Source organism: Cryphonectria parasitica, assembly GCF_011745365.1.
Source record: "Cryphonectria parasitica EP155 unplaced genomic scaffold M406scaffold_5, whole genome shotgun sequence".
Classification (NCBI taxonomy): Eukaryota; Fungi; Ascomycota; class Sordariomycetes; order Diaporthales; family Cryphonectriaceae; genus Cryphonectria; species Cryphonectria parasitica.
Window position 1 is genome coordinate 1,902,699 of NW_024468913.1, and position 16,357 is coordinate 1,919,055.

General features: G+C 53.7%; 5 protein-coding genes across 5 annotated transcripts; 2 read left to right on the top strand and 3 right to left on the bottom strand.

Annotated features, from left to right (window-relative positions):
• Positions 1–521: 521 nt before the first annotated feature.
• M406DRAFT_43835 (uncharacterized protein) lies at positions 522–2,699 on the bottom strand (the record flags this gene model as incomplete). The annotated part of the gene is made up of 3 exons (XM_040924233.1): positions 522–566; positions 654–2,426; positions 2,580–2,699. The coding sequence occupies 3 exons, from the start codon at positions 2,697–2,699 to the stop codon at positions 522–524; spliced, it is 1,938 nt and encodes a 645-aa protein (XP_040775540.1).
• A 621-nt stretch (positions 2,700–3,320) lies between these two features.
• On the bottom strand, positions 3,321–4,870 carry M406DRAFT_356589 (uncharacterized protein). The gene is made up of 5 exons (XM_040923484.1): positions 4,729–4,870; positions 4,636–4,655; positions 4,551–4,577; positions 4,296–4,487; positions 3,321–4,192 (listed from the first exon to the last, which is right to left on the bottom strand). Exons 1-5 carry the CDS (start codon positions 4,799–4,801, stop codon positions 3,842–3,844), a joined length of 663 nt encoding a protein of 220 aa, XP_040775541.1. The 5' UTR covers positions 4,802–4,870; the 3' UTR covers positions 3,321–3,841.
• A 933-nt stretch (positions 4,871–5,803) lies between these two features.
• On the top strand, positions 5,804–8,590 carry M406DRAFT_278134 (uncharacterized protein; the record flags this gene model as incomplete). Its single annotated transcript, XM_040918337.1, has 3 exons — positions 5,804–6,011; positions 6,084–7,807; positions 7,871–8,590. The coding sequence occupies 3 exons, from the start codon at positions 5,804–5,806 to the stop codon at positions 8,039–8,041; spliced, it is 2,103 nt and encodes a 700-aa protein (XP_040775542.1). The 3' UTR covers positions 8,042–8,590.
• M406DRAFT_330912 (uncharacterized protein) lies at positions 8,582–10,363 on the top strand (the record flags this gene model as incomplete). Its single annotated transcript, XM_040920575.1, has 6 exons — positions 8,582–8,613; positions 8,708–8,709; positions 8,812–8,866; positions 9,312–9,337; positions 9,408–9,694; positions 9,983–10,363. 6 exons carry the CDS (start codon positions 8,582–8,584, stop codon positions 10,361–10,363), a joined length of 783 nt encoding a protein of 260 aa, XP_040775543.1.
• A 1,173-nt stretch (positions 10,364–11,536) lies between these two features.
• M406DRAFT_330913 (uncharacterized protein) lies at positions 11,537–15,367 on the bottom strand (the record flags this gene model as incomplete). Its single annotated transcript, XM_040920576.1, has 2 exons — positions 11,537–12,237; positions 12,274–15,367. 2 exons carry the CDS (start codon positions 15,365–15,367, stop codon positions 11,537–11,539), a joined length of 3,795 nt encoding a protein of 1,264 aa, XP_040775544.1.
• Between the last annotated feature and the right edge of the window lie 990 nt (positions 15,368–16,357).

Here is a 16,357-nt window from a genome sequence, read left to right on the forward strand (position 1 = left end):
AGAAGACTATTGGTTGGGCCTCTTCCTATTTTTCTAACGAATAAAATGGCGAGATACTATTGTCGCGTTATCTCGATGCATTCTGTGGGGTGTGGTAACCGTTGAGGTTAGATTACGGAGAGTGCGGGAGTATCTTTCTTACTTGGCAACGTTCGGCTGTGAGTTGAGGTTGTCAAATGTAGGAAGAGAAAGAAAAAAAAAGAAGAAAAAAAAAAAAAGGAAGAGACAGTCCTTTTTTGCTGGCAGTGATCAAAGGCGCATGGTACACAGTTCACTCGATTCTGAAGGACCTAATGAATGTCATATTCCTTTTGCTTTTTTGTTGGCTCGTCCACTTCTATAGTACTTGATATCTTGGTACACAAGGGCCAGTAGCCCCTCCCTCCTTACCTCCTCCTCCACCACCTCCTCACTCAGGTCAGGTTGATCAATTCTTTCCATGCAATATACAAAGTCAGGTTAGGGTAGTTAGAATTGAAAAGGGAGCAATTCGACGTCTTGAACTCTTGGACGCTGCATCTCTACTCGACCTTGAGGCTCTGCAGCCTCGCCTCTGTCTGAATCACCTGTAGCAAGAAGAAAACGTCAGTATACTTTGGTCACAACGACTTATTCATGGATAGGTAGCAGTGCAGTAGCCGTGATGGCCTTACCTCTAGAGCCTGTTTGACCTCCAATACCTTCCTCACCTCGCCCAGCCAGTCCCGGCTCAGGGTCTTTGCCCAGCCTGTCAGCCCGTTCATCTCCCGCGCTGCAGCATCCAAGTTGCCCTCTTCAAGGAACGTCTGGGTGCGCGTGAGGATGCTCTCGACGTCGTCGCCCGCGGCAATCCCCTGCTTCTTGAATAGCACCTTGCTCAGGACGAAGCTGGAAGCGTGGCTGGCGACGCCCGCATCCTCGGGCAGCAGCGAGGCCTTGCGCACCTCGTTGGCTACCCGTCGGAACCTGTCGATCAGCTCTGCCGAGTTCGACACGCCGCGCTGGTACGCCGAAGGATTGATCGAGGCGATGGCCGCGTTGACGACAGCATCGTCCGCCGCAATCTCTTTGAGCGCCACAAGCTCCTTGATAAAAGGTCGCGGGTGCGCCGCATCCTCAAGGCTCGCGCGGACCGCCTCCACGGCGACGTGGAGCTGTTGTGTACGCAGGTTCAGGTCGATCACTTCGTTCCAGCCGGTAGCCAGACTCTCCAGATCCGAGACGGACTTGGAGAGCTCTTCCAGCTTGCCGAGTCTGCTGTCCCGCTCTGTCTCGACCTGCCTCCTGATCTGATCCTTGAAGTGCCGCTTGAGCGCAATGGCTTGTTCGAGGAGCTTGTTGTTCAGCTTGTCCTCGTGGAGCTGCCGCTCCCGCTCCGACATAACCTTGATGCGCTCGTCATACGTCTCCTTGAGCTTCTTCATCTCCTCGTCGAACTCCCGCTGCCAGCCGGCTTCCTGTGCCGCCATGGTCTTCTCCACGCGGTTCAGCAGGTCGTTCGCAGCCTTGTCAAAGTCCGCGACACGGGCCTTCACCTTGGCAGCAGCCTCCGCCTCCGCAGCCGCCTTGATGTGATCGATCTCCCCAAAGACCTTCTTGAGCTCGTTCTTGGCCTTCTCAACGGACGAACCATACTTGCCGTGCGCACCATCAGCGTTGATGACGGCAATGATGTCGTTCAGCATATGCGCCAAATTCTGGACCACGGGCTCGTCGGCATCAGGGAAGTAGACAGGCTCAATTGGTGAGGAAGGAGGGAGGCGCGACGGCTCGTTGACCTCGGGAGCCCTGAAGCCAGATGTCGCGGCAGGAGCAGCAGCAGCAGCAGCAGCTGGGGCGGGGGTATCCTTCTTGGGCTCCGCCTTGGGAGCGGGAGCAGGAGGCTCCTTTGGCTTGGGGGCCTCAGGCGCGGGTGTCTTCTTGGCGGCTTCCTTCTTCGCCGTGGTCGTCTTCTCCACAGCGCTCGACTGGCGCCCGGCCGGCTCACCGGCGTCTGCTACCCTCCAGGCCACACCGTGTTGTGCCGGAATGCGCACCGCCTCGCCCGTGTCGCGTGGGCGCTGGCCACCACGGTTCGAGATGTTAGGGAAACGCTTCCGGAACTCCATCTCCTCCAGGTAGAGCACGGCCTGCTCGCCATAAGGGATGTACTCGGTGAATAAGTCGTGGAACCTGTCGTTGATCCGCGAGTAGTAGACACCACCGCCGAAGGTGACGGCACCGAGGATCACGAGGGTCAGGACATAATTGCGCAGTCTCCTGAGGAAGCCCTTGCCCGGAGGTGGAGGCGGCGGTGTGGAAACTGCAGGACCTTCCTTCTTCGAGACGTTCCCGAGGTCTTCTGGGGCGGGAGGTGTCAGGGGCACATTCTCGGGAGCGATGGTGCTGGCTTGGACGCTCGACTCGTTCGCTGGCGGAGGTGGTGGTGTGGATGGAGCAGTATTCGTCTCTCCAGCCGGTGGTTTGGGAACTTGGGGCTTCTCATCGGCGTAGCCTCTCTATACACGTCATAAATTGGTCAGTCAGCCATCAGTAGACTGCTGCGCTCGAGCACTGCCGCTCTCACACGATTAAGGGAAGGGAAAATGGATAGCACTCACTTTCGTCACGAGGAGGCCAGCAGGCCGAGCTGCTGCTGCTGCTTGCCATTGGCGGCCAGGAGCAGCGGCAACAGACCTGCTGCTCAGACCCCTCACGGATCGAAGCGATGTCCGCAACATGAGGGAATGCAATGGCCCGTCGCGGGTATCGAATTGGGTTGTGAGGGATGGAGGAGGGGGGGAGGAAAGTTCACGACCTGGATTTATCACAGTGCTGCTTTGCGGGAAAATTCGCGACTCGACCTGGTTTTGCCGAGAAGCTCTGGCGCATGGCTACAGTAAAGTGACAGGGATCCCTACGGCATATACTACCATAAGTACTATGTACAGTAAGTTACTCTAGGCTCCCGAGTGCCTGCCTATCAAAAGTTCAGGAGCAGTAACGTCATACTGTCATACTGTGTGCAGTAAGAACATACCTAATTTGTCCACTGCTCGCGCGCGCCTACGAAAGCATTTGAGGGTGGTTATCTTATTGTATCATGAACTCGTCTTTTTCTTCTTATTATTGTTCTTCTTGTTCGTCTCGATTTTTTTTTTTATAAAAAAAAAAAAGGAAATTATCAACCAAACAAACAAGGGAAAATCTGAGCAAAATTTCGCACATGAGTAACAGTTCTATGATTTTTTCGTGCCTGCAGGTGCCTCTTCATTATCATCTTGCTGGAACAATGTCAGAAATCAGAGTGAGTATACTATATCAATATTTGAATTTCAATAACAGGGCAGGACTGGGAAAATCTGTTGCAATGTGGTATTGTATTTGAAATTCTCTCGGTACAGATGCGTCTCTTGTCTTGTCTGCACGCAAGACCGTAAACACAGAGAGTAAAGACCCAAAAAGAAGAGAGAGAGAGAGAAAGAGAGAAAAAAAGCAATCTTCATCAACTCGAATCCCCACCCCGACGCCAGTGAATCCTGCCTCTTCCCTGGACCAAGCCAAACGATCGAAAAGTTCTTTAGATTGAAATGCCGGGAGGACACATCATAATAAAGGTATTAAATAAGGACTGATGCCGTTCCCGTCGTACGAGCATTCGACACCAGAGAATGAGCCGACTTTCACGGACATGTTACTCGTTCCGAAGGGGCCTATAATTCGACGCAACCAACGACCTTGCATGCTCCGTGACGATATTTCGATCCCAGGTGTACACCGCGGGTCGTGTCAACTCTCTGTCTGGAAGGCGAGTGAGCCGTATAGTGACACGCAAGCCTCCTCGCCACTCGAAATTTCTTGACACATCACAGAAGCCCGGGGTTTAGCAGGCACACGGGCCGTTGCTGTTGGTGCTGGCATTCTCCGGCGCGCCGAGGCTGACCCCCGGCCGTTGGCCTGTCCGTGAGTGTCGTGGTCCGGCCTGGTCAAGCGGCAACTTCTTGGCGATCGCCGTAAACAGTTCCCTGACGTTCTCGGCCGTCTTGGCTGAGGTTTCGAAGAACAGGAGGCCGCTCTCGCGTGCATACGCCTCGGCCTCGGATGTCTGGATGGCCCTCTTGTCGGGCTGCTCGGTGACGAGATCGAGCTTGTTTCCAGCAAGGGCAATGATGATGTTCTCGTTGGCCTGGCGCTGGAGCTCCTTGACCCACGCCTTCGCCTTGTCCAATGATGACTATCTCGGCAGGTCAGCCTTATTTCCAATCGCGCGAACGCCCCCCGCCCCCTCCTCCCCACAACACACATATCCAGTCAGTCGTCCTCATCAGTATACGTACGGCTTGTGTGATATCGTAGACAACTACGGCGCAGTTTGCATTCCTGTAGTACATAGGCGCCAGGGACTTGTATCTCTCTTGTCCGGCAGTATCCCAGATCTCGAACTTGACGGTGGTGTTTTCATCGAGGGAGATGGTCTGTGTGAGGAAGGCGGCGCCAATGGTAGATTCTCTGTACGAGTCGAATTGGTCCTGCGCTTCCGGTCAGCTCATGGTGCTCAGCACCGGAAAGGATGGGATCGGGATCTGGCGCACCTTTACAAAACGCAACACTATTGAGCTCTGGAATCGCACGTCAGCGTAGGTAGCAGAGATGGAAGGGATGATGTGGAGTTGATACCTTGCCGACAGCAGACTCTCCTGCAGGACGGTTAGCAAACGGCATTTCTGTGTCTCTGTCTGTCTGTAACCATCGTGCGCAATAATGACATACCAAGCAAGACCAGCTTGAACTGCGCAAATCTGTTGCCCATGCCACGAGCACCAGGAGGACCTCGAGAAGCCATGACAGAGGTGTTGAAGGCTCTTCCAGAACCTGTTGTGATAGTGTTCGAGAGGTCGTTGGGAGGCCCACCGCTAGCTAGCTGAGGGATTCGTTGAGGTGAAATCGGGTTACTGAAAGGCTGGGCTGAGCGGGGTTCCAAGAGAGGAAATAGTCACGGAAGACAGGGAAGCAGGAGGGCTAGAGGAAGATGAGTAGAAAAGAGGAAGTGGCTGACTGCCTGGACGTTGGAAAGAAGATGGTTTCGCGGGAGGCTGAGGTTGGGATGGCGGAGTGGATGATGAAAGCGTGTGATTAGGTTAGTCTCGGTGACGAGACTGTTGAGAGAGACTTCTAACAGTAACAGGTTGCTGTAGTGGCTTGGGCCTTGGCCTGGTCCGCCTACAACACGTCAGTCAGTCAGCCAGCCAGCCAGCCAGGTCGTCAGGCGTCAGGCGCTGCTACCGACGGGGCAGCCCAAGATTCCGAGGTGTCCCACCTCTTGGCCCGTGCCTCCCCCCACCCCCCCAAAAGAAAAGGAACCCTCTGAATTTCTCTCCAAAGGGTACACGGTACATTGTACATAGTGGTGAACCCCCCAAAACTGACCTTCACAAGCCAGTGCAGTAGTGTTTGTACATAGTGTTGTGCAGGCAACTGATCCCTGGCCCCCTGTCCAGATGACGAACATCCAGCTGAAATTAGAATAGCCCCTTGTAACCTTGGGGGTCCAGTCTGCACATGCAACAAGGAAGCTACCACGTTTAGCTCATCAACCTGTAATAATTGTCCAGACCATCATCTCGTTGACACGAACCTCCCAAGCCTTGCACTCACCAGCTTGCCACTTCTCCTTCCTCTCCTCATTCTCCTCCCTCTGTAGCAAGTGCAAGGTTTCTACCACAACTTCTAATAGCCTAGGGCACCCTGTCCCAGTCAACTCCATTGTGACCCCCAGACTAGTGAGATCCCATCTCTGATCTACAAACTGTCCCCTTGTTCCCTTGCTCCAACTCCGCCGCGCATCATGGCACTCCCTTTTAGGGATATCAACGTCCAAGTCGCCTCCGACAGCTACGTCTTCCGTTCTCCCTCCTCACCCAACGCTCCTGCCCTCACTATCGACCGACCATCTGGCGACATTCGGTTGAGTGATGGAGCTCTCGTTGCTGGAAAGAGGGTTTCGAGGGTGACGAGCATCGCTGGCATCTTGGGAATCATTCAGTTGCGACTTGGTAAGGCAACACCCGAGAAGCCTCAACAACATACGCATCACTAGCGTCATTCTAATTTTCCACCTTGAACAGACAAGTATATTATTGTTATCACGAAGACCCTCCCGATCGGTCGCCTTAGGGGGCACATGGTCTACAAGATTGTCTCCACCGACATCCTTCCCATGCGAGAGCGACAGGTTCACGATCCAGATGAGGACAAGTTCCTTGCTATCCTCAAGACGTTTATCAAGTCTGGTCCGATGTACTTTTCCTACTCGATCGACCTTACGAACAGTTTCCAGCGGCAGTCGCACCATGACAGCTCAGCCCCGCTATGGCAGAGGGCGGACGACCGCTTCTTCTGGAACAAATTCGTCCAGTCCGACTTGATCGAGTACCGAAATATGGGCTCAAGAGGTCAGCCAGGGCCGCAGCCAGGTGCAGACCCGTATATTCTCCCGGTCATCTTCGGCATGCTCGAAATCCACCCGACAACCTTCAAGGGCACGCCTCTGACGATCGTTCTTATAACCCGCCGGTCCCGACACCGAGGTGGAACGAGATACTTCTCCCGTGGCATTGACGAGGAGGGGCACGTGTCCAACTATAACGAGACGGAGCAGGTTTTGATACTGAATGACAGCGGGAGTGGCATGAGCGGTTTCACCGGGGGCAACAGCACGCAGACTTCCAAGACGGAGAGCCGTGAGATGCAGATCCTGGCCTATGTTCAGACTCGCGGTAGTGTTCCGGTATACTGGGCAGAGATCAACACCTTGTCATACACCCCAAAGTTACAGATCCGCGGTATCGACTCTGCCTCTCCCGCGGCCGCAGCACACTTCAATGAGCAAGTTCGGATATACGGCGACAATTATCTGGTCAACCTTGTCAACCAGAAGGGCCGCGAACAGCGGGTGAAGGAGGCCTATGAGCAGGTGGTACAGAAACTACAGTCATCGCCAAGAGAGGCCGTCACGGGCAACACTGTGACTGATGAGAAGTTTCACATCATCGAGTCGGGCTCGTCTAAGCAGACCTTTGATCGTGTCCACTACATCTACTTTGACTTCCACTCCGAGACCAAGGGGATGAAACTCCACCGCGCACAGCTGCTACTGGATAGGATGCAGGACGCCCTGGCTGCTCAGCAGTACTTCCGAGCGGTTGATATGCCGGCTGGTATCGATGGGCGGCTTGAAGTCAGGAACCTGCAGACATCTGTGGTGCGTACCAACTGCATGGACTGCCTGGACCGCACAAATGTGGTGCAAAGCATGATGGCCCGGTGGACTTTGGACCGCATGTTTGTCGACCTTGGCTTGATGCAACGCGGTGCGACCTTCAAGGAGGAAGACCCCGCTTTCGAGTTTATGTTCCGCAACCTGTGGGCCGACAACGCCGACGTGGTGAGCAACAGCTACTCCGGAACAGGTGCCATGAAGACAGACATGACCCGTCTAGGGATCCGCACCAAAGCCGGTGCTCTTCGTGACGGGCAGATTGCTGTCACGCGATACATGAAGAACAACTTCCTGGACGGACCCAGGCAAGACGCCTTCGACCTCTTCCTGGGCGTCTACCTCCCAGGTACAGCCTCGGTCGGGCCCAGCCTTGTCTTCGCTGACAGACGGCCCGTCCTCATTCAGTCTATTCCCTATGTTCTAGCCTTCAGCATTTTCTTTGTCCTTGTTGGCCTGTTCACAAAGCGGCTGCCGGACTCTGCGGTCATGCCCATGCGTCTTTTCATCATCTTCTGGATCGTCGTGGGTGCCTGGTCAGCTCGCTTTATCCTGAAGAACGGCATGCTCTACGTAAGTCCTTACAAGCTCTCCCAGAACATGACCTTTTCGAACCTCGCTGACAATGTTTTGTAGGTCAACTGGCCCAAACTGAACCCGCGACCCTATGTGGCAGAGGGCTACCAGGAGACCATCAGCAAGGTCAGAAAAGATCCTCTGCTTGGTTCACTGGTGGCACGGCACGAGCGCGGCCTCAGTGCGGTCAGATACTCGAACGCAGAAGAGGGCAAGAAGAGGATCGAATAGACGCCTTACCCACCAGCACGCACATACATGCTATATAAATTTGTACTAATACACTACACTTCTTTTCCTGCGGCTGGGGTTTCGCGACTTCATCTCACTGAGTAAGCTGATTTGAGTTCCAAGACCTGGGTATCTGGGTATAGGCTGGCCATGTTTTTCTCATTACTTGCAATAAGATCTCAGACTACATTATCTGAGCGAATTTCTTTCTTTGGTTCTGTGTTTTGACTAGCATCTCATTTACTTTTGGACAGCCAGCCAGGGTGTGCTTGCCTACTTGTGGGTTGTCACTGTCTTTGTCTTGTAGATAAGAGGCGTACACGCATCCTCAATATATGTGGGGAAACCACCTGGGAACTCATCACTCTACGTGTTAAGTAACCTTCTTCCCACTCTGTTGTGGCTGGCAATCACTGTTCGAGTGGATTCTCCTACTTCTTGCACACAAAATGGCAGCAAAATTAACTACGCGGAGATACCAAGAGTGTTGGAGGGAGCTGGGCAAAGAGCGTAGGTGATTCTCTTGAAACAAAAATCATAATGTTGATCATCCAAACCACATGCCATCGCGAGTAAGTTTGTACATCTCATACTTACCGAAGCAATTAAAACAAGAAGTGCGATGGGATGCCATCACTTGAGATAAATTCATGACATTTTCCCAAGCTGTAAGTGCAGGCAGCGTGATCATAATAATCTTCACAATAGAGTAGTAGTACAGGCTATGAATATAGTTTGAGAAGTAATAACTCCAACAATGAGGTTGACAGTCTCATTTGGTCAGCTGAATGGAATACAAATACAGAACATTGAAAGAATAATTGGGTAAGTATTATGAAGAATTGGGCCAAAGTTTCGACAAATGTTACTGCTATTGTCATTCCGCTGTTCTCTTTCCCTTCAAGCCCAGTGCATAATTATACTGCCAATTTCGAAAACTCTTTGGCTCCTGTCAATACTGCAAGTGACCAACAAAGCTTTGTTCATTTTCACCTCATTGAAACTTGTGAAATCAGCTCCCCTCGAAAAGCATCGAGTACACCGTCAACGCCCCCCCCCCCCCATTCGGTGTGCAAAGGGCTATCTCCGCTGTTCTTTCGGAGAGCTCGCGATATTGAAAGCCAATTGATGTCGATTGCCCAAGAAATGAATAGAAAATGAATGCAACAACAGAGCTAAAGTCACAGAAAGGTCTTGCCAACTTCTCTATAGCTCACTTAACACCTGACAAAAAACAAGTCCTCAACTTTTAACCTCCGCTTGCCTCCAGGCCATTACTGAGTTCTGACCCTGTAGGTGTGACGCCTCTCCTCAAAGTTACACTTACCGTTTCCCTGTGGACTAAAGCTTACTTTATTTCTTCTAGCGCTTTTCATCATCTCTTTCTCAAGCATGGCCGACTTCACTCTGGGACAGCTTCAGGCCCAGAGCCCGAACGCGAAGGCCACCCAGACGCCAGAGAACGCAGAACAGGGCGAGGCTCGGCTTAACAGCCTTTGCCCTGGTCGCGAGTCGCTGCCGCTCGTTGCCCAGGAACAGCTGCGTGCACATGCTCATCGTCGCGAGGTCGCTGTCAGTTTCAAACATACCCTGGGCCAATGTCGCCTGGCGCTCACCTACAGCGTGGTCGGCTGGGCTGGGACTCTCGAGAAGGTATTTGCTTCTTATTGAGATCATCTGTCACAGATAACACTTTGCCCGTTTCGAGTATTCTTTCTGTATTCAAATGCGCGTCTCCTCGGCACATCACTCTGCCTCTCTCTTTCCCATCGTCAAGTTCCATCCTCTCTCGGGATTTTGACACTCCCTTCCCTTGCTCCTTCCCTTGCTCCTTCCCCAGAAGGCTACCAGCACGCGCCCCCCCCCCCCTCCTCTCGCCTTTTCTTCCTGGCTCTATAAACTCAGCTTATTCGCGTTTCTCTTGACCTAAACAACAAACAGAACAAGATCCCCACATCCATCGCCAACGCCCCCTCGATCGCTGCCCTCAACAACCGCATCGACACCCTCGAGCGAGCCCTGGAGCACTTTCTCCCCCACCCTTCCGACGCTGACTTCACCCTCGGCGCCGACAACCTCTCCCGCATCGAGTACGCGCGCATCCGCCTCCTGAACATCGAGCCCGGCGTCCGCTCCGTCCGTCACATCGGCCCCCTCCTGGAGGAAATTGAGCGCGAGGCCCGCGCCGCGCGCATCATCCCGCCCCAGGACCAGAACGGTTGGGCCTGGAACTGGACCTATGATGACTGGTTCCGGTGGGATGGGGAGGCCAAGAAGTGGGTGGCTGCTACCCAGAGCTGGAGGCTGGACTATTTGGTGTGAGGCCTGATTCAGCGTGGTTCCAGGAGTAAGGTTCCTCTTTCTTTTCTTGTCCCTTCCTTCCTCTTTTGCCTTGTGGCCTCTATGGGAATGTTTTATTTCTCCATTTCGGATTCGCAGTCACTGCACGTTGAGGAAAGATCGAAGCTAATATATTGAGATGGGTAAAGCGCGTAGATGTGATACGGTTTTCGCCCTTTCCTATTACAACATCTCGTTCATTAAGATAGAGGAGCATCTTAGGCTTTAGGAAAGCAAGACACAATGTTGGTCATACATGAAGAAAAGGCTTTACACATCTTCGATAATCATTTACTCATTGGCTGCAAGGGCCAGCACTTTCGAGTCCATATTTCAGACCAGCACCAAATCCAGTGGAAATATATTCAATTTTCTCCCCACAACTCTATGTTGCATCGAGCTGTATTATCTGTTTTCGGCTTTCTATCCGTCTGTGTATGTGTTGAAAGAACCTTGATGGAATGTTTGTGCCCGAAAATTGACTCTGAATCTTCGAAAAGAGTGCACGAAACATTTTGGCGAGGTATTAATATGGCAGCAGGTCAGAAAGAGGTGAGAATAAAGTGAACAATAACAGCTTTTCCACAGACCACAATAGCAATCTGTCCAAGGCACCAATACTGCACAAAACGAAAAATTCATGTGAATGATTAAAGATATTTTACTGGTTTGTAATTGGTTATTTTAACCCCCCACCTCTCCCTCTTATCCTTCCATGTTTCCCTTGCCCCATCGATTCCACAACCCCGTCCGCAAGCAGCGAGATCCCTTTTGTTCGGCCAACCTGAGGACTAAGTATGTAAAGATTACCTAACGACGAAGCCAAGCAAAGAAAACTCAAGTAAAAACGAGCCTTTGAGGGGTATCAAGGCGCCTGTAAGATACAAAATCCAAAAGAGAAAGAAAAAAAAAACCAAGAAAAAGTGCAAGGGAAAGAACAAGAATAAAGTTATCTAAAACCCCAATTCGCTCTGTTTTGCTATGATGTGGCGCTGTGTATGTGTTGAGAAAGGACAAAAGAAAAATGAAGAAAGATAGAAAACACACTTAGACCAACTCCGCAGCTATGCCAAACCGTAGTGGAAGACAACAACTTGACCAAGGAAAGGAAGTGAGAGTGTGACAGCGAACATAGTTCACTAGAGAAGCCTTTCCTCACAACCACAGCAACCACCTTACTCCTCCAACGAAACCCCTGCCAATGCCCAGGACGATCCGCGCGATCATCACCACGAACCAAACGTACCACATGAACCCGACGAGCGCCCATTCGACCGCCAGCCAGCCCGCGCGCCTAACCCAGCGGAAACGCCGCCGCCGCCGTCGAGAGAGCTTATCGATGCCGTCCACAACGACCTTCACCTTGAGCCTCTGCCCATCCACCAGGTCTCCGCCCACCTCGTCCGCCTCCTCTGCAGCGGCGCGCGTCATGGAGCTCAGGTCGAGCTGGATGCGCGCGCGGAGGGACTCGATGCGGCCTTCAATCAGTTCAGCCCGTGTGTGGTGCTTGAAGGCCTCCGCCTCAGACTTCCAGCTCTCGCGCGAGGAGCGGATCGCGGTGCGGAGGACGTCAGCTGTCACTGGAAAGAGATCGGCCTGGGAGACAGGCTCGGAGAGAAGCTCGTCGCGTTGGTCATCAGGGGCCAGGGAGGCGATCTCGGGCCAGGAGACCTTGTTTCCGAGGGCCTCGAGGACTTGGGCGTTGTCGTTGGAAGCGTTGGGCGTCAAGATCGTAGGCCGGTGGGCTCGGCGGGATATTTCCATGGCCATGACGCCAGAGCTGAGGACCATGGCGCGAAGGCGGGCGACCTCGCGTCTCGAGATCGGAGTATGCTCAGTTGAGAAGCTCTTCTCACCTAAAGAGAAGGGACGGCTTTCAGCTGATAACCTACGCCCATTAGGCGGGCGTATCGAGAGGCTCGGCCGTCTGTCTCCGGCACTTTGAACCTCGCGAATGCGGTCTACACGTGCTTCCGAGTCCAGACCATCCACTGCATGGTCTCCTGGATCAGCCGTGTCGGAAGCCATGGATATGTCGATGCGCGGTGGTTTTAATATCTCGAAGCGAGTAGACCGATTGCTGGTCGGCTTCGAGAGCGGCGCAAAAAGAGAGTCACTGCGACTGTGGTCGTTGCCTCTTTGTTCTGACGAAGAAACAAAAGGTGGCATGACATCCAAGTAATGCTTCTCATGCTTCATCTGGCCGGGCAATCCCCTCAAAGAAGGTGTGGGAGACAGCGAGTTCGGGTGCCTGCGCCTACCGCGGGTTTCATCGTCTGATTCACCCGACAGCGAGGTTGAAGAGTCCGAGTCCTCTGCTTCCGATTCCTTCTTCCACAGTAACTCGCTCATCCTCGAAACCCCGGATTTCAAGACGCTGTCGATGCGAGGCCCTTTGAAGAGGCTTCGTAGACCAGATCCTGGATCCAGTCGAATACTGTTGGACTTGCGATGAGACTTGTGACTGTCTCCAGTGGTACGTGTGGTAAGCTTCACGTCTGGCCCGACAGAGTTGGTCCTGGAGTGCGTTTGCCACCTGTCGAACAGTTCAGGAGGGCTGGATATCCTGCTAGGCGGGTTTGAAGACACAAGCTCCGCAGAGCTCTCCTTCTCGCTCGACAAGGCTTCGTGGTAGCGCTCTGGAGCTCGGTCTCGACTGCGATCGCGGAAGATCTGTTTGACCCTCGACAGTGGATTTCTCGAAGGCGAGCCAGCCCGACTAGAGGCTGGTGATAGATCCGCACCAATGGCAGGGATGAAGTAGTTGTCCCGGCGCGAGGCTCGAATGTCAGGTGAGTTTGGAGCAGAGGACTCGGATCCAATGGACATCCTCCGTCCCCGTTGAAACGGAGGCACTTCCAAGCTCTCTCGGCCAAGACGCGGAGGAGAGCCTGCGCCCGATCCAACAACAAACTTCTTTTCGTCGGCGTCGCTGGTATCGATTCGAGATCCCCTGCGACTGTGCTGACGGCTGACGGCCGTTGAGTCCGGTGGAGTGGTGATTTGGGATTGGCTAATGATATCCGATGGCTGGGTCCTCAGCCGTCTGAGCTCCGGCTCCTGCGCAAGTTTTAAATCATCTTCTTTGGTCTCTTGCGCCTCTCGGGCCATCATCTCCATCATTTGCTTCTCCAGTATGTCTCTGCCTGTGTCTCCAGACATGCTCTTCCGGCTGCGATCCTGGCTGTCCGAGTTGGAAGAGCTTGACGTAGAATCACTCCGGCCTCGGAGACGGCTGTGGTGGTGGTGGTGCTTGTCACCATGCGCGGCGCTGTGGCGATGCAATCCTCTAATCTCCTGCAACTTCTGGCGGGCCTTCCCACGTGTGCTGCTCGGAACCTGCTCGGATTCCCCTTTGTACATCTTAACGTCGCTGAGGGGTCTCCCAGAGAATTGCTCCGTTTCAATAGCCTGTTGGGCCGGTGAGGATGTGAGCCCGAGCGCTGGTGACGCATCATTCGTAGAGCGCGATAATGGTCGATATAGGTCAGCGTCCTGAGGAAAGACGCGCCGCCAGTGACGATCCTCGACCAGTCGTTTGTGGTCATCTTGTTCGAGCCAGTAGATATCTGCTAGCATGTCTGCAGGCTCAATCATCCAGTCATTCCGGGGTCGCTTCGGTTTTACGATCGGAGCTGCCGATCGAGAAACGTGGGTAGATGGCGAAGTGTCCATGGAGAATACATCTGCGCCGGAGAACGGAGGCAGAGCTGCACTTCCTGGTGTACGAATCTGGCGAGTCGCAACCCATTTGGCGACGTCGTCGACCCAGTCTGTGACCCTGCTCACGTCGCCGAAGCCCTGGCTCTCACCATCGATGGTCTGCCTCTCCCGCGCCCTGACCTTTCGATTTCTGACGTACTGCAGGGGGTCGTATGGACGACCTATCTGGCCCGTGGCATTGACGGTGTCCAGACTCATGGGCATAGAAGGCGAAAGCTCGCTGGTCGGAACCTTGGAGAGCGAGTTCGGCTTGAGTGGCGGTAGCAAATCGAGAACCCGACGGTACTGCGCAAGAAGTTCCATGTAGTCCTTGGCCTTCTGCGCCCTTGCCCAGGTCGAACTCGAAAAGTTGTACTGGTAGCTGCCCTCGGTGGCCGCAGGCTCAAAGGCTGGCTGCAGCGCGGCAGCCGACTTCCCGCTCGAGACTGCTCGCCCGCCAGATCCCTTTTCGTGGCCCGGAGACGCCGTTCTTGACACCCTCCTCTGCTGCTGTAGCTGCTGTCTCAGGGTGCCGGCCACGGTATTATCGGTAGGCAAAGGCGCGAGCCTGGGAGGCAAGGTTTGAGACAAGATCCTCCTCTGCGCCAGACGCCTACCCTCACTCAGGTTCAACGCCATGCTCACGATTTGTGTTGAGTCCATGTCCACAGAAGATGGCGACGAGTGCGAGGAACCCATGCCAGGACTGACCTGCAGCAGCTCCGCCGACCTCCTGTCCGTGCCTAGGTGCCTGGGCGGCGTGCCTGGTGACTGTGCTGCAGAGCCGTTTCCCTTCTTGAGATCTGAAGGCAGACCCAGGCCGACTCCTGACTGTCTCGTACCTGGCGCATGCTCATGGCTATGTCTTGGCGTCGTCTCCTTGTCCTTGTTCTTGTCCCCCGTACTTCGGCCTCTGTTCTTGCGGGGACGAAGGTCATCTGCACCTGGCTCGTCAAAGGGGTCGGAGAGGAGGAAGGCGCCGGTCGACTTGTGCTTGTGCGACTGCGGTTTGTTCTGGCGGCGAGAGCTCCTGTGATCCCTCGCACGGCGTTCGTTCGAGTGGGCATCGGGGAGTGAGCCATCGTGGGAGGGTCGCTGGGCGAGGGTTGCGTCGGTCGTCCAGGTGCTGTTTATAAGGCTGCCAGAATGGCTCGATCCCCCGGTCTCTAGACTGCCCAGAGCGTCATGGCGATCTTGACCACGGGAGGTAGACGGCGAGGGGTATCGATGTCCAGGGGGCCGTAACAGGTCGTTCTGTTGATGACTGGCATCGTATTCCGTCATCTCGAGCCCTTGTTCACATGCCAAAAAAAAAAAAAAAAAAGGTGGCCGGGCTGTAATGGAAACGCTCTAGAAGTTGTGGGCTGTGGAGGCGAGAGACATCTTGTGCAGCCACTATTCGCTTTGTAATTTTGGATTGTTCGTCCCAGCTGTTCTCGTGAGTCCTGGAAAGACTTTGATCGATGGACCACCGGTTCCAAGGCTGGCGTGGGTGGCAAATAACGATAATTGAAGAAGACAAGAAGGAAGTGCTGGCTGGGCTGGGCTGGCTGGCTGGTTAGTTCACCGGCAAGCCGCTCACCAGTCACCAGTTCACCAGTCACCACGGGCCAGCGCACCTTGTTCTGCAGGTCGCTCGTACGCGAGACTTAGGTAGGCACGTGTTAAGGAAGGTTGTGTCGCAGTTGGCTGGCAGCTGAGGGTCGGCCAACGTGTTTGGTATAGTGTTTGCGTAAAGGGGCGGGGGTTCCAGCTTTTGGTTATGGGGGGTGGTGAAGCGCTGAAGCCTGAGTGCGACGTCAGGAAGTCTTCGGTATTGCCCAGGTCCCGACCCCAACAATTGAGAGCATTTGACCAGGGGAGTCAGGGTTCTGAACACCGCAAGGGTCCTAAAACCCTGATCTAAACTTGTCAGATGTCATTCCATGTGTCATCTCCCTTAGGGGACCCACTCGGTTTCTTGGGTACTTGGAGACAGTCACATGCTGACTTTCAAATTCTTGACACTGTTACACCATAGTACTACCACCTTCCATCTACATATGTCAATATTCCAACATCAGTCGGAACTGAGCAATTGTTCCCAGACAGAGATTCCCTCAAGAGACTTACACTCTTCAGTCTGCACCCCACAGTCTGATTTTGCTTATCTCAATAGTCATTAGTGATCTCACTTCGCTTTATTAATTATTGAGATTGCACGGTACCTAGGTATTTCTTTATTGAGTCCAGCCTCCCCTTTTCAACAACCCCATCCTTTTCTCTTTTCCCTTC

Coding starts and splice junctions, on each gene's coding strand:
- M406DRAFT_356589 (XM_040923484.1), bottom strand. CDS start 4,801: ATGGCTTCTCGAGGTCCTCCTGGTGCTCGTGGCATGGGCAACAGATTT. Junction 4,656..4,728: donor GTTCAAGCTGGTCTTGCTTG/GTATGTCATTAT, acceptor ACCGTCCTGCAG/GAGAGTCTGCTGTCGGCAAG. Junction 4,193..4,295: donor TCTACGATATCACACAAGCC/GTACGTATACTG, acceptor CTGCCGAGATAG/TCATCATTGGACAAGGCGAA.